Source organism: Nicotiana attenuata, chromosome 7, assembly GCF_001879085.1.
Source record: "Nicotiana attenuata strain UT chromosome 7, NIATTr2, whole genome shotgun sequence".
Classification (NCBI taxonomy): Eukaryota; Viridiplantae; Streptophyta; class Magnoliopsida; order Solanales; family Solanaceae; genus Nicotiana; species Nicotiana attenuata.
This window is the reverse complement of record NC_031995.1, coordinates 39,079,402-39,096,951: the sequence shown is the minus strand read 5'-3', so window position 1 is coordinate 39,096,951 and position 17,550 is coordinate 39,079,402. Positions and strand designations below refer to the sequence as shown.

The window sequence follows — 17,550 nt, the reverse complement described above, 5'->3', positions numbered from 1 at the left end:
TTCAGATCAGCCATAGGATCTTCATAGCAATAAAAGAGGGTATGAGAAGATTGTGACTAGAACAGATTCTAAATTGGGTGACCAATTTAATCTCCTATACAAATACCAAGTTTCACTTAATCACTCCCTTATTGGATCTAAGATGTTGTTATTGAAGACCATGAAATCTTCTTCAATGCACACTTACGTATACCACCAAAGAGGACAGTAATTATGCAACAAATATTTTGAGCTAGTTATGGATCCCCTCTGTAGAGCTCAATCCTTCTTATATTGATATAGCAGGTGTCGGCCTAGCCAGCAATCTTTCATGGAGTAGTTTCAAATAAATACTAGTATTACAATTAAGTAAACCTTAAACAAAAGACACATGCATAGTTTGGATTAGATAAGATAATCCTCCCCAGAATGATGTCAAATTTGTAAAGTAACCAATAAAGAAAAACCAAGGTTCGTCAAGTACTTCTAAACATTTTCAATTCTAAGACTTTACCAGTATGGAAATAGCAGTCATTTGTTCCATCAAAAAGAGATAATCCAACCATTTCGTCTGCTGCTGCATAAGAGTGCACAATCTCCAAAAAGACAAGCAGTCCAAGCCCTGCGCCCACACAAAAAAAAAGGAACACAATTAGAAGGACCCTGAATACAAAGTAAAGAGAAATCATAACAAGGAGGTGGGTCCCAATGTTATCTGAAATATCCATTGACGTAAACAGACATCATCTATAATCATTATCAGCACACACAAGCTAAAATCAAGGAGAGGCATAAGCTGGATAGGACAATATTTGAACCAAGATTTTTAACCAATTTAAGTTCCCATAAAAAAATTATTTTTGGAAAACCAGAGTGGACAACTGCATCACTACTTTGAACTGGGGAAGGGAAAAATCTTAATAAGAGAACTTGTCTTTGATAATCCAATGTGATAAAATTTAAAAAGGTAGTTAAATAAAGTCAAATCTTAAATATCAGTCCCTGTATTAGGTTTGACTAACCTATGAGACAATATAATAATGTAAGTGCACCTCCACTTAACTTTGGTACAATTGTTATTCGTAATTAAAGTGAAGAAAGGTACCTACCACAACTATGTCCTCTTAATTTAACCCTTCTAAAGCTCTATTTCAAAAAAGTTGTTTAATAAGAAGCCAACACTAATCCCAGAAAAATAGACTTCGACAAGAAATGGGTAACCACTCTCTACATCTAGATGGTAAGTAAGTATTTTATAGCTAAATAGATAAACCTAATAGGATTTATCCTATAGAATACATTCCATAATATTTTCCTTACTCAAGTTCAATTAATCTAGAGACATTTTCTCTTTATATTAAACCTGCCCCTCAAAATAAAAAGTGAGAAAACCAACTTAAATTCGTTTATTTTGGAAACATAGAAAGTTGTCGCTAAAACTGACAGGAATAGAGCACAACCAAATATAGAAGTGGTGCTGGATTCTTCTTCCGAAAAAGCCGAAGGGAATAGCACAGTGAAAGAAAGTGCTTCTAGCATACAAACGGAAAGGAATCTACTCTCAACCACGGGAAAAAAAGTATGGTATTGGTAATCCCCTACATCATAAATGTAGCTTGAATTGGGAGAACAATGACAAGAAAAAGTATAGAGGAGGGCATTGATCACTTTATAGAGGAGGGTTTCGACTGCATAAAGAGAGACAAGGCGCCGGTGACAGAAAGAGGAGTCGCATCATCAGAGACAAAAGAGTTTGAAAAATAATATTGGTTGGCGAGTGGTCTTAGGCAGAAGCTACTTGAGACTCTACCAAGATCGTAAAGGCTCTTTATACCATGTTAAATTACGTGACAACCTCATCTAAAATCCCAAACTATTAGAGTGGGAAGGACCTTTATTTATTTAATTATATCTTTATACCTTTCCCTAAAAAAATATTAAAAAAAGTACTATTTTGGACTCTTCTCTCTCTTTCTCTCTCTGCGCTCCCCCCCCCCCCAACGGTCACAACGAGACCCCGCCCCAGCCCAACGGTAAGAAGCAGTCAGCGTCCACCACCACCCCACACCGACGACGACCACCACCACCCCACGCCGGCGACCACCCCCACCAGCTGGTAAGCCCCCCCTCCTTATCTCTCACCTCTACCCACCCCATCTCTGTCGCCCCATCCCCCCCCCTCCCCCGCCTTCTCCCTCTCTATACGCTATCTCTCTCCCATACCTCCCCCACACCGGCCACGACCACCGCCGGGCAGCAACATCGATCCCCTTTCCCCTCTTTCTTTTCTTCTTCATTTATAAATCTTAGCTGCGTGTAAGCCCTCCCACCCCCCAACCCCCCCACACCCCACACACACACTGTTTCCTCTGCCCCTTTCCCCTTCGTGTCCCCTTTCTCTTCGTTTTCTTTTTCGTGCTTCTTTGCTACGGCTGGGGCTTCACCAGTGGTAGCGGTGACAACCCCTCCCCCTTTGTTTGGCTCCGTGGTGTTTTGCGTGTATTTCAGGTTAGGGCCGGTGGTTATTGGCAGCGAGCAGGACGTGCTTGTGCAAACAGTAAAGAGCAGCCCGGGCAAGTGTCAACAAGAGGCGGCGGGAGTCGGACGTGAACGCGCCCAGGTGGCCACAACACCGTCGTGTATACCGAGACAATTCCCAGGTTCTACTCGCGGGAGTTGGTACCTCCCGCTTTCCTGTTTTCCTCCCTTGTGCTAGTTAAATTGATGCCATCTTAGTTTGTATTAGTTTAATCACCGTATTAGTGTGCCTGTAGTTGCATCTTGTCTTCTTCTAGTTTAGTCTGTTGCCTAGTGTGTGTTAGTGATTTCCCTTATTCTGCCGTAGGTATAATGGCTGTGGTCAGGGATGGTCAAGTGAGGTCATGTCCTCGGGGGGAGCGGGAGGTGGGGCAGTGGTTAGGGGGTGGGTCAGGAAGCAAGGGAGGTAAGGGGAACAAGGGTGCCTATATGTCGAGAATTGGGTCATGGAATGTAGGTACATTGATGGGTAAGTCTATAGAGTTGGCGAAGATCCTCCGAAAGAGGAGGGTCAATATAGCGTGTCCAGGAGACTAGGTGAGTAGGGTCGAGGGCGAGGGATGCGGACAGATATAAGCTTTAGTACTCCGGAGTCCGGAAGGGTAAGAATGGAGTGGGTCTCTTAGTGGATGGGGATCTTAGAGTCTGTGGTTGAGGTTAAACGGGTGAATGATAGATTGATGGCTATTAAGTTGGTGGTTGGAGATTGCACCCTTAACGTCGTTTGCGCTTACGCGCCGCATGCGGGCCTGGATGAGGAGGTTAAACGGTGATTCTGGGAGGGATTAGATGAGATTGTGCGCTAGGTCCCGCCTGATGAGAGGCTGTTCATAGGAGGGGATTTCAATGGTCATATTGGGTCGACCGCTAGGGGCTATGGTGAGGTGCATGGAGGCTTCGGTTTTGGGGAGAGGAACGGATGAGGTACTTCGCTGTTGGACTTCGCTAAGGCATTTGGGTTGGTGATTGCGAACTCTATGGCTGTCCAACAGGACGGGACGGCCCGTCCCTTCCCGCGTCCCGTCCCGTCCCGTCCCACTTCAAGTTAAAGGGGATGGGCCAATGTTAAACGGGGCACGGGATGGGACGGGGCGGCCATTTCGTCCCGTTTGTTCCGTCCCGTTTCATCTTGTTTCGTCCCGTCCCGTCCCACCTGGATTTTTTTTTTTAAAAATCTAGCCGTTGGGCAACGGCTTAAATTGCAAAAATAGCCGTTGCCAACTGCCAAAAACGGGCAAAACACCCCCTATCCCCCCTCAAACTTTTAATATAACTCCTAAGTTTATTAAATTACACTTTGGCCCTATTTTCTACTATAAATACCCCCATTCTTCTTCATTGGTTCCCACAAAAAATCAATCTTCTCTCTCAAATCTCTGACATTCTAATATTCTATCTATATTATTCTCTCAATTTTGTTACTATCAACTATCAAGTATCAACTATCAAGTGATAACTTTCAAGTTTCAAGTATTTGGGCAAATTTTTGGAGCAACTTTCAAGCTTTAAATTAATTCGTCAAGTATTTGGAGCAATATTTTGGGCAATTTCTTCAAGTTTCAATATTTAATCACGGTGCACTCGTTCCATCTCCTAATTTTAATATATAATTTTTGCGTATCATTTTAGTGCTTAATTTTTGTGTTTATTTACGTGTTCTATTTTCGTATTTCATTTGTGTGTTTAATTTTTGTGTTAGCTTTTTTTAATTTAAATTCGTATTTAAATTATGGCACCTAAAAATGTATTTGGCATTTTAAAAAAAAGTAGTAAAAAAAATAGTAAAGGTGAAAGTAGTATTAATCCTAATCCTAGTCCTAATCCTAACCCTTCTCCTAGAATTAGAAAACATATAGATGAAATGACTCATGTTGATGAAACTTCATTTTCCCAACCCCCCGCAATTTATGATGTTAATGTCGGAGAACAACTAGATCATGAAACTTTACAAAGACAATTTGGCAATGATATTTTTTTTGAGGATGAAGAAAATGAGGAAGAAGAATTAGATGAAACACCCACTAGTCCCGCAACACAAGCTCCAACTCAGAGTCAATCTCGGTCTGGAGCTTTACCCCTGTACCCCCTATAAGAGGTAAGCCTAAGGCTGAACGTCCCAAAACATCACTTGTATGGAAATTTTTTAAACATGATAAAGTCAATCATCATGCTATATGTGAAAAATTTAAGCAACAATTTGCACACACAACAAGTGGTGGGACGGGGGGTTTAACTAGACACTTAAGAAAGGATCACAAATCTTTATGGATACAAGCTAACATAGAAGCCGGAAAAATTATAAATCCTACCATCGGTACTGACACTCCTAGTGGATCTAGTTCTAATCAAATTCAACAACAACTTGACCCTGCTTCTGGTCATGTTTTACGCCCCTATAACAAAGATAGACTCGTGAGAACTTAGCAAAAATGGTGGTTGTCTGTGGCTTACCATTTACTTTTCCTTCTCACCCTGCTTTTGTGCATTATATACAACAAACTTATAACCCTGATTTTCAAGGTTTTCCTAAGACCACGGTTAGAAATGATGTTTTTAAATTTCAAACCGAATATCTTCACTATATTCGTTGTGTATTTTTTCACTTAGATTGTAACGTGTCTATCACATCTGATATAGGTCGTAGTCCTAATGGTTGTGATTATTTAACTGTTACATGTCATTGGGTTGATCATCACTGGAACATGCAAAAACGTATTATTGGTTATAAATTTGTTGATTCAAAACACACTGGAGCATATATTGCAACTACTGTTCTACAAATACTTGATTTTTATGGACTCATTGATAAAGTTTTAACTATCACCTTAGATAACGCTTCTGCTAACACAACCGCAGCAAATAGCTTAAAATCTAGACTTTGTCCAATTATTCTAGCAATTTTTCATGTTAGATGTGCATGCCATATTTTTAACTTGGTTGTAAAAGATGGTCTTAATTTATTTTCTGATGCTTGTAGTAAAATACAACATGCTTGTGGCTATATTTTTCATGCTAATAAAGCGAAGTAGAATTCGTGAATTTGCTCAACANCGGAGGACAATCTAGAGATTTCCGATTATTCAGAGATCGATAATCAGAAGAAAAATCTGGTTTTGAAAAATTAACCACTAGGGAGAAGAAGAATACAATGAGATACTTAGCACTGGGAGCGATGACGGCATGGAGCTCATGGAACATCAATCAACATTGCCAATTCCAGCAGAATGTCCGAGAGATATTATTGATAAGTTACAAAGAAGCTATATAGGAGCTTAAAAATATTAGTATGATAATTTGTAATTGGCTACTAAGAGGCCTAGTTCAAACAGAACCCTTCCTAGAAGGTGGCTGCGTAGATTAGGTGCTCTTCAAAAGAATTATATTTGTATTTGAGATTTGAAAGTTCTATTAATAAAATAAAAGGCTCTAAGCGTTTTTTTTTATGAATTGTCTTAGTTACTTAATACTTTGAAATTATATTAAACAAATTATAACTCTATTATAAATTTATAATTACTAGAATATTTCATTACAAGTCTTTTTGTTTTAATATTTTATAATTCTTTACTTAGTTTTCTAATTTTCGTTTTAACATTTAAGTTAATTAAATAAGTCAAAAATCTAGTCGTTGCAAACTTTAAAAACATAGTAATTTTCAAAAAACTACACGTTTTTTTTTTAAAAAAAAAATACACTTAAGGCCCACGATTCCCGTTCCGTCCCGTCCCGTCCCATCCCGTTTGTTAGCGGGACGGGATGGGCCGACCGTTTCGTCCCGTTTGTTAGAGGGACGGGATGGGCCGATCGTTTCGTCCCGTTTGTCCCGTCCCGTTTCGTCCCGTCCCGCCACCGTCCCGCTTAATGTCGTCCCGTCCCGTCTCGTTGGACAACCATAGCGAACTCTAGCTTTCCTAAGAAGGAGGAGCATTTGGTGACTTTTCAAAACGCGGTGGCAAAGACTCACATTGACTACCTCCTCCTCAGGAAGTGTGACAGAGGGCTGTGTAAGGATTGCAAGGATATTCCGGGTGAGATACTCGCGACGCAGCACAAACTCTTGGTGATGGACGTTGGTATTATGTTAAAGAGGAGGAAAAGGTCTGTCCGAGGACGACTGAGAGTCAGGTGGTGAGTCTTGACAAAGGATAAAGCCTAGGAGCTGGAGGGGCGGTTGTCGGCTATGGGAGCCTGGAGGAGTAGTGGGGATGTAAGCACTATGTGGTCGACGACAGCAGACTGTATAAGGGAGGTTGCGAGAGAGGTGTTAGGGGTCTCGGCGGGCATCTCTGGCGGGCACAAAGGAGACTGGTGGTGGAATGAAGTGGTCCAAGGTAAAGTGAAGGCGAAGAAGGTGGCGTACCTAAAGTTAGTAGGGAGCATAGGTGAGGAGGAGAGGCGAGCGTGCATGGAGAGGTATAAGGTAGCTAGGAAGGAAGTTAAGCTGGCGGTCACGGAGGCTAAGACTACGGCTTATGGTCGTATGTACGAGGAACTGGGGGAGAATGGCGGGGAGAAGTTATTCCGGCTGGCCAAGACGAGAGAGAGGAAGGCTCGAGATTTGGACCAAGTGAGATGCATCAAGGACGAAGATGGTAGAGTACTGATGGAAGATGCCCAGATTAAGAGGAGATGGCAGAATTACTTTCATAAACTTCTTAATGAAGAGGGGATCGAGATATTATGCTAGGTGAACTAGAGCATTCCAAGAGTCACCGTGACTTTGGGTACTGCAGGCGCGTCAAGGTTGAGGAGGTTGTGGGAGCTATGCGTAAGATGAGCAGGGGCAGAGCGACCGGCCCGGACGAAATTCCGGTTGAATTTTGGAAGTGTGTGGGTAGAGCAGGCTTGGAGTGGCTGACGGGACTGTTTAATGTTATTTTTAGGACGAATAGGATGCCAGATGAGTGGAGGTGGAGTACGGTGGTTCCATTGTATAAGAACAAAGGTGATATCCAGAGTCGTAATAATTATAGGGTATCAAATTACTGTGTCATACCAAGAAAGTTTGGGAGAGGGTGGTTGAAGCGGGGGTGAGGAGGACGGTGTCTATATCCGACAACCAGTTTTGGTTCATGCCGAGTCGTTCTACTACGGAAGCTATACACCTTATTAAGAGACTGGTGGAACAGTACAGGGAGAGGAAGAAGGATCTGCACATGGTATTTATTGATCTGGAGAAAGCGTATGACAAGGTTCCTAGAGAAGTTATCTGGAGATGCTTGGAGGCGAAAGGTGTATCGCTTGCCTACATTAGGGCGATTAAGGACATGTATGATGGGGCTAAGACTTAGGTTAGAACAGTAGGAGGCGACTCTGAGCATCTTCCGATTGTTATGGGGTTGCACCAAGGTTCTGCGCTCGGCCCGTTCTTATTTGCCCTGGTGATGGACGCGTTAACACAACATATTCAAGGGGAGGTGCCATGATGTATGTTATTCGTTGATAAATAGTCTGATTGATGAGTCGCGAGTCGGTGTTAACGAGAGGCTGGAGGTTTGGAGACATGCTCTTGAGTCTAAGGGTTTCAAGCTGAGCAAGACCAAGACGGAAAACCTGGAGTGTAAGTTCAGCGCTGAGTCGAGGGAAGTGGACGTGGATGTGAGGCTTGAATCACAGGTCATCCCAAGTAGAGGCAGTTTACCTTGGGTCGGTTATTCAAGGGGGAGGGGAGATCGACGAGGATGTCACACGCCGTATTGGTGTGGGATGGATGAAGTGGAGGTTAGCATCTGGAGTCCTGTGTGACAAGAGAGTGCCACCGATACTCAAAGGTAAGTTTTATAAAGCGGTGGTTAGACCGGCCATGATGTATGGGGCTGAGTGTTGGCCTATTAAGAACTCACATATCCAGAAGATGAAAGTAGCAGAGTTGAGAATGTTGAGGCGCATGTGCGGGCACATTAGGATGGATAAGATTAGGAATGATGATATTCGGGAGAAGGTGGGCGTGGCTCCCATTGATAACAAGATGCGGGAAGCGAGGCTCAGATGGTTAGGGCACGTTCAGAGGAGAAGCCCAGATGCTCCTGTAAGGAGGTGTGAGCGGCTGGCTTTGGAGGGCACGAGAATAGGTAGAGGGCGGCCTAAGAAGTATTGGGGAGAGGTGATCAGGCAGGACATGGCGAGGCTTCATATTTCCAAGGACATGGCCCTTGATAGGAAGTTGTGGAGGTCGAGTATTAGGGTTGTAGGTTAGGAGGTAGTTGAGTCTTTCCTTAGTTCGTACCTTTGTGAGGCTAGTTTGGTAGGGTTTTTGTCTGAGACAGCTAGTGGCAATGTTGTGTCTTACTACTCTTCATAGGGACGAGTCTATTTACTGGCTAGCGCTTTTGCTTTGCACCTATTTTCTGGTTTTCATGATGTTGTTATTTTTCTTATGGTATCTGTAGGTGGTACTGATATTGTCTCTTTTCGTCTTCTTGAGCCAAGGGTTTTTCGGAAAGGGGTAAGGTCTGCGTACACACTACCCTCCCCAGACCCCACTAGTGGGATTTTACTGGGTCGTTGTTGTTGTTGTTGTTGTATACCTTTCCCTAATGTGCAGCGTTGTTCTTTTTCACGGGTTAAGCAGTGAAAGTTCTTTTTGATAATAGGTGTGTTGAGATTGAAACAAGGATCTTTGCCTGCTCAAGTAATATGTAAGAACAGAAAACTTCCTCTTGACTTGATCTATTAACAACATAGAAGAAGAATCTTAGTACAATATAGTAAATAATCATCTTATATGTCTAATAAGGTAAGTAAATGTTTTATATAACCAAATGCGTGATAGCCTTACATACAACCAGAATATTTTATAATATCATACTCAAGTTCAATGAATCTAGACACGTATTCACTTAACATTCAACAAATAGGACCATAAGTGCTACCTTCAAAGGATCTCATTCGATATGTTGAATGGCATATACACCAAAAGATGCAGAAACAAAATGTCACTTGATATTACCAACCAGCCAAATATACCTCCAGTTTTGTCCAGACGTCAAGCTAAAAAAAACCATTTTTCTGAGAAGTCAAGACAGATCTTAAGCAAGTTCTGCAGCTTTAAACTAATAAAATGTCACTGAAGAGATAACAAATACGAGGGGAAAAGGTGTTTATGTAGTTTAGTGGCCTCTGGCTGTTATGAGCATGAAGAGTACTGGAGAAAAGATGGAAAACAGGGCTCCTTAGTTAGAATTGCATTATACAATCCAAAAAGAGTATAATAGCCAGGAAATTCTGAGACTGCTAAAGAAGAGTTGAAAGCAACACGGTGGTACTAATAGAACTCTAGGAAAAGTTAATAGGTTTGGTAAAAACATGCAAGAAACCAAATGAAATGCATTAAGCTATGCCATTCTGAGCAGAAGAAATAGCGACTAAATGAACCCAACAGAAAGTAAGCATAGATGATAGACCAACCAGTCAATCAATAAAATATGCCTCAATCACAAATCATACAAATTATATTAGTCAGAAAAATAAAAAGGAAGGAGAAAGAAAATAATATGCAACATAAGTAGTCACTAACAGCTTAGCAGGACGTAAACCATATTTGCCCAGGTCAAACGTCAAGGATTACCATGTGCTTCATCAACCAGGCGCTTGAAGTCATCCGGTGTGCCAAAACGGCTACTAACAGCATAAAAGTTTGTCACCTTTACATAAGAAATGGTGAAATCATATTGATGGTGAGGCAGAAATATTAGTCATAAAGATTCAGGAGGTTGTGAATCTATTCAAGAAAAGGTTATATGATGATGTTCAGTAAGCTACTTCCTAATAGCTAAAAGAGAGAGGGATATAAAGATGCAATCCTTCAAATGCATAACCTGACAATTGATCAATTAAACTGTTCAACTAACACTGTGTTCAACTGTTCATGCAGGATTCGTGAAGTTATGATCTGTTAATGTTACCAAACTTGAGGATCAAACATCAGGATCGGTTTATACATCCGATGTATTCCACATGGTAATTGAATACAGGAAAGGGCATCAATCTGATTATTTTGTCTGAAACAGAGTGAAAATTTCCCAGCATCTAGCTGCCTCACAATTTCCAACACATAATCGAAATAAAATGCCGTATGTTGCATTTAGCTTACTATTCTAACCCTTCGTAAGCAATCTCTTAATTTTAAATACAAATTTATGTGTTTGGTTAGGGGATGAAAAAGAGGTGTTAGAAGATGGAAAATTAGGAGCACTAGTTATTCCCCTTGTTTGGTAAGGAATAAAGTGTTCTTTCTCAACCCTCTAAAACTGGGCGTACAGGCACTTTCACTTGCCTCCAGCTGTATGACACCACCCAAAGTAAATCATCAATGCTTCCTCTAAGGCAAGTAAAACCAATAAATATCTCTTTCCTTCACCTCCCCCCCCCCCCCCCAACTAGAACTATCAAGCAATTTAGGGAAAGAGTTGAGTTTGGATAAAAGAATCATTGGCCGACGAAAAATTCAATTCCCCGAGGCCCCTTCACTAGTGACACCCCATTTCCATCCCTGCCATCACCACTCACCCCCTAAATCCTCCATATTGATCCTTCCCCACCACCTTCAACCTGTCACCAACTCCTCCCTCTAACCACCGCCTCTCCTCAATATCATTTCCTTCCATAAAATCCTATCTTCTACAAAAGCCGAGACATACCCACACAAATTCTTCCATCACACAAATACAGAGACAAAAGCCCACAATTGAAAGATTAATCCTTTCACCAATCCCGTTTTCATTCCCCAACGGTCTCATACTCACCACACCAGAGACACATACACAAGCACAGTAACTAGTAAGTTCACATTTCCATTGTGCCCTTCCTTCACAGGCCATTACCTGTAGAGGAACCCACCCATAAGAACCAGTGTTGTCAAAGGCTCATTTAAGGCACCCTTAAGCCTTGAAGCTCAGAAAAGCTCAAGGAGGGCGCTTCGCCTCGCTTAAGCTGTGGTTTAGTGTAAACAAGGCACTGTGGTGTGTGCCTCAATGCCCATGAGTTCTATCTTGAACTTAGTAGTACTAAACAACAAATATTATCAGCAAATAAGTGTATTAGTCGCTGAGGAAAACATTAGGAGTGAATTTGTTTCTTTTTTCTTGAATTACATATGTATTTTTAATTTTTTTTCCTAGCTGCGCCTTTTTTACTAAAGACCGCACTTTAGTAGCGCTTAAATCCCCAATCGGCTTGGAGCGCTTTTTAGAGCTTTTTGCTTTTGACAACACTGATAAGAACCAGAAGATCTTCAGTGCTATTCTAGCCTTCATTTCCACTTTTGACTGCGTCAGTCCGGTAACTGTGGTTCACGACATAGGCATTCTGTCAACTTTATTTTATTTTGAGCTCTTAGATCCTTTCTCCTTACCATTTAAGTCTATTTCTCAATCTAATCATTTAGTATACCTTGTATATACCAAAAGAAAATGATTAAATGCCTCTGTCAAGTTTACCCAAAGGTGGCAAATGAAACAACTTAATAGTGTAAGTTAAACACCAAAACATTGTAAGAAAGTGTGGGAGACGATGAAGGAGGAATATATTCAGTCCTGGCTATTTGAGAATCTTTTGTTTTTCCTTTTTCCTTGTTTATTCTTTTGTTAACCTCTTGGTGATATTCAATGAGAAGTTCCTGGGGAAAAATTCTTTTTTAAGGAAGCGAGTCTCAGTGCAAGAGAGGTGTTGTCACCAAGTTCAAGCCTTGTGACCATGTAACAAATCCAAAAGGAAGTACACAAAATCCTAATGGCTTGGCTCACATTTTTATATCAGGAAGCACAAAAAAAGTCCAATTTTGAGAATGTATCATGTGTATTTTTCAGGGATAGAGAATTGACGAGAAACTATTCTTAACTCACTCTATATCCAACAGTGAAATAATCCTTGTGCTCAACAACTCCAATTAATTGTATTGCATTGTATCCAGCTTCTTTTGCATGTGGAAGAACCTGGAATGACAAAAAGAAAAAATATTAAAGGAAGTCAACCTGAAAAGACAGAAAAAGCAGTAAAAAAATTATCCACACAAATGCACAAAAAAAAAAAAAAAAAAACACACTCCTCGACATAGAACAAAATCATTCTGGTAAAACAGACTTTCTTTTAAAGGATATGGAATTAGTTCAGATCTAACAACCTAAACCAGAGGCTCAAAGACAATCATATTTCTAATTCACAGAGGCTCTATAAGATTTTTGAAGAGTAACACTTGCAAAAGTTTTGATGTCAACACTAATTGGAAGATAGAGTGTAACGCAGTCACCTTGCTAATAAAATCACTGAAAGAAGAAACTTTTGGTTCCTGGCTGCAGATACCGACGTGACATTCATATATGCGCAATGACTTAGGCTTGAGAGGATGCTTGTGTTTCCACTTGTAAGCATGTTCCGGAGGTGGTTCCCAATGAACTGCCAATGCTTGCTTCCCGTCGGCATCTGCGAATGAGCAAAGGAAGTTCAGCAACATCAATACAAATCCCAGAAAACAAAGAAGGCCTTGTTGGCTCAGGGTAGCAAACAAAATACAAAATGAAATCAACATTATTGATATGAATATGTTTCCAGCAGCTCTTTTACAGCAAGCATGGAGATTCAATTAGAATCACCCACTCAAAATGCCCATCACAAATGGAGCCTCGCATCAGGTGTCCAATGTGATAAGAATGTTCCATCAAGACTTAAAGGTAAGTTCTATTTGGTTGTTAGACCAATTATGTTGCATGGGGCAAAGTGTTGACCAGTCAAGAACTCACACGTTCAGGAGATAAAAGTAGCGGAAATGAGGATACTCAGATAGATGTGTGGGCATACTAGGAGAGATAAGATAAGGAACGAAGATATACGGAGCAAGGTAGGAGAGGCCTCTGTGGTGGACAAGGTGTGGGAGACGAGGCTAAGATGGTTCAGGCATGTGAAGAGGAAGAGCACAAATGCCTCAGTGAGGAGGCTGGCAGTGATAGGTCTAAAGAACAGAAGAGGTAGATCGAGGAAGAATTGGGAAGAGGTGATTAGACAGGATATGTCACATCTTAGCTCACCGAGGATATAACCCTAGATAGGAGAGCATGGAGGCCGAGGACTAGGTAGAAAGTTAGTAGGTAGTCGAGCGATTTCTCTCCTTTCTGTGGGAGAGCATGGTTCTAGTTTAGAGCACTTTATCTGCTCCCTCTTCTCCTTATGAGTATTAATATTATTATATTATTATCTTATTTTTTAATTTTATATTGTTGTTGTTTCATTTACTTTGGTTATCTTTACTATTTTTGTTGTCAAAACTTCTTTTTTTCAGTATTTTCGTCTTAGCTTTTTTACTTTTGTATTTTTCAAACTTAGTTTGAAAATGCTTTTCTTGAGTCGAGGGTCTACTGGAAACAGCATCCCATCTCACACAAGATAGGGATAAAGTCGGTTACACCTCACCTTCCCCAACTCCACTTGTGGATCACATTGGGTATGTTGTTGTTGTTGTAATTAAATGTTCGGTTGTCGAGATACAGTTTGCATTTTTGAAGGATCCGACATGGATGCGGCAACACATTTGGAGGATCCGAGCAACATAGGTACCAACAGATGTCACCTTCCCCAACCCCACTTGTTGATCACACTGGGTATGTTGTTGTTGTAATTAAATGTTCGGTTGTCGAGATACAGTTTGCATTTTTGAAGGATGCGGCAACACATTTGGAGGATCCGAGCAACATAGGTACCAACAGATAGAAGCATAGAGTGAAAGGACCAAGGCTACTAATTTTATAAATTGTCGCATCTAAGGATGTGGCTTAGTTGTTAATGAAACCGGAATGAACCATAAGAGACCAAGGTTCAAATTCCAACTGAGGCAAAAACTATAGGTAATTTCTTCCCATCATTTTAAGCCATGGCGCTAATACCTATACTAGTGGGAGGTAGCTAGGTAGTTGATACTTGCTGGATTAGTAGATGCTCGGTGATGTATATATATATTGTTACTTGTCATATTTTATATATATATTGTTACTTGTCATATCTACAAATAAACATGCGTTGTGCGGGAATATAAAATCCAAAGAATGTACTCATGGATTTATGTGTGTAACTGAGAGATCATTTAGGCAGATAAACAGAATACACCAAAAGAAAAATGTTCAATATTCTACATGCTTCTCTCCTTTTACTTATACTAGCAGCTAATTGCATATAACCAGTTATGGAGATAAAAAAAAAAAGTATGTAAATACAAATAAGCAGTGCTTGTTTACCTGGAATGACATAAGTAGCCCATGCAGGAACTCGTTCAAGAGGACCATTTGGTGTGTTAAAATACACCCTGTATTTGCTTCCATGAGGTAAACCAGGCATATATTTCTGTAACCAAGCTTTCCTTCCCTTTTTAGTTTCCAACCAGTAAGCAATAGGAGGCTGCTTCATACGAAATTTCTGAAACGATTCGGGATCACCTATAATATTGAAAATATCATATTCTTTTCCGTTATCTATCACATCATATGAAGGCAAATTGCTTGCTGGGTCATTTTTGTGTTGCTCTTTCCAGGATTTGTATCGTGTCACTGCATCAGGCATTTCTTCTAGTTCCTCTTCCGTTTGGGGTCCATTTGGGCCAAACATTTCCTCGTACAACTTTGCCGCCACCTCATAACGTGACTTAATGAAGCGATCTTCTCCGGGTTCCCAATACTCATCATTTGCTTTTTTAAAGATTTCTTCGATGGTACTGCCATTGTCACCTTTATCATAGTCATCCACATAATTGTACTGTTGAAAATACAATTTATCAGGTTCTTCTCCTTGACGCAATTTATCTTCAAGAATAATAAACCAATACCCACAATCGTCATGACCAAAATGACCCTCTCTGGCACAATTATCAGTTGTTGACCACCCATTAAAGTCACCAACTAGAGCACAGTAGCGAGCACCTGTTAAACATCTTGGCACTTATATGTCAAAAACCATAAAAGAAAAAAAAAATAACAAAGAAACAACGAAAAAGACAAACAAACAATTCTTGATTACCAAGAGCTAAATCCACTCCCCTGCCCCATCTATAAACCCAGAGCTGGAATATAACATTGATGAATTATTTAAGTTGATGCATAAATGTGTACTTACTTACTTTACATGGGAAATCTCCCATCTGGTTTTCTCTCCAGTGATATCACACCATAGTCTAACCATGAATCACTAATTGATGGACCGAGAACTCTAAGTCCATAATGAAAATTAGAAGATACCAAATATTGAGCAATTTTCAAGATATCATGTAGTGGATGGATTGAACAATGTTTATGTACTTAGTACTTGCAGAATGGCCAATGTAACTAAAAATAAGCACCAGATCAATTGCACAATGTAGCATGAATTATGACATACAGAACTACACATTAAGATGACATATGCTGATATATAAAACACATTAAGATGACAAATTCTTGTATCGAATTGAACCTGGAGCCCATTCCAAGAAATCCACTCGATGCTGCACATTGCGATGCATACCCAGTAATTCATATCTATGAAATAGACATCCAGAATCAGTAAAGAGTTTAAATGTGCAAATGCAAGACGCATTCTTTCATAACTTTAGCAAATAGGCGGAAGGTAGAATTATTGTCAATGTACGAAATTGGCGCATAAAACTAACCCAGTAGACATCTCCTTGAGACTGAAGTGACGAGTCAATATTTCATCCTTCAAGTCCTTCAATGATTTATATCTGCAAAGCAGAATGCGTAAAAGAATAAAACACCCTGGAAGATTATTGCGCATATAAAATGGTTCAAGCATCAAGTAGTAGCGGGAACAGTCAAAGTAAACTAAAAAGTGGCTGCTCGTTACTGTTTTGGGTAAGGAGCTTCTAGCATGTCTAAAAGATCATTGAAATACTCCCTCCTCCAATTTGACGTAGTTTGACTAGACACGGAGTTTACAAAGAAAAAAGGAAGGTTTTTGAAACCTATGGTTTTAAACATGCTACTCCCGCCGTTCCAATTTATGTGTCAAAGTTTGAATAGGAATAGAGTTTAAGAAAAAACGAATGACTTTTGGAATTTGTAGTCATAAACATGTCATACAATCTGTGAGTGGTTATACGACTTTTGAAACTTGTGGTTTTGAATATTCTAAAACATTTGTGTGGCTCACTAAAGATAAAATGAGAACTTTAGGTTATATTATTATCAAATTTCAAAAGCTCCCATCTTTTTTAACGGGACTAACGAAATGTTGCCACACAAACTGGACTGGAACGGAGAGAGTATAAGGTTATAAGAATATTGAAACTTGTAATCTGAAACATGCAATAACATTTGTGTAGTTGTAGAACTTAATAATAAAATTAAATGTGCCATTATTTTTTGCCCCACTAATAACGAAATTGTGTCATATAAACTGGAACAGATAGAAAGTAAAATTTAAGGCATTGCAAAATAACCTTTCACGGAGAAACTGAGCGAAAGCTTTATGGGTAATGCCGTATTTGGTGAGGAACCCAACAGGGTCGATGCCTTTCTCCTCGTCGGACTGCTTTGCCGGGCGTTGTTTGCGCCGTTGTGGCGGCGGCTGCTCGGTGGTTGAGCACCTACATATGTTCCTCTGCGGGAAGGAAACTCGAGGCCGGCGGCAAACAAGTGTAACTTGGCGAAGGTTTCTGCTGCCGCTTTGAGAAAGAAAGTTAAGCCGAATGTCGCTCAAAGGTGAAGAAATTGGAATTGAATCCGTCAGAGAGAACATGGTTGAAGCTAATTAGTACTAATTCCTATGGCATATAGGGGGGAAGAAGATGAACTGGTTTTTTCGCCTTAGTGATAAGAGGCGAGTACTGTGTCAAACTATGTCAGACGGGTGAGCGGGTTCCTATATACTGAAGTTAATAGAACGTAAACGGCTACTCCGACGACGTAAACGGTAACGATTTTTTATTTGACAGCAAGTTAACTGTAAGTTTGTGGCTAAACTGGCAGTGTGTTAGTTCGACTTTTGTTACCTCAACAACGCAACATTCACTTTGCATAACATAATCTGTCCCGTAATTAGATAAGTTCAATTTATGTG

At 40.4% G+C, this 17,550-nt stretch overlaps 1 protein-coding gene across 2 annotated transcripts in view; it reads right to left on the bottom strand.

The window, feature by feature from the left end:
- Positions 1–17,322, bottom strand: part of LOC109228961 (1,4-alpha-glucan-branching enzyme 3, chloroplastic/amyloplastic) — a 29,574-nt gene extending 12,252 nt beyond the window's left edge. The window contains exons 1-8 of one of the 2 annotated variants that reach the window (XM_019394238.1): positions 16,931–17,322; positions 16,142–16,213; positions 15,946–16,010; positions 14,739–15,416; positions 12,764–12,936; positions 12,360–12,449; positions 10,085–10,160; positions 494–601 (exon numbers count right to left, since the gene is read on the bottom strand). In XM_019394238.1, coding sequence (XP_019249783.1) covers positions 494–601; positions 10,085–10,160; positions 12,360–12,449; positions 12,764–12,936; positions 14,739–15,416; positions 15,946–16,010; positions 16,142–16,213; positions 16,931–17,229 — 1,561 coding nt within the window. In that variant the 5' untranslated portion in view covers positions 17,230–17,322. Of the gene's footprint in view, positions 1–493; positions 602–10,084; positions 10,161–12,359; positions 12,450–12,763; positions 12,937–14,738; positions 15,417–15,945; positions 16,011–16,141; positions 16,214–16,930 lie in introns of those variants that run through there. The other variant, XM_019394239.1, reaches the window with a different exon arrangement.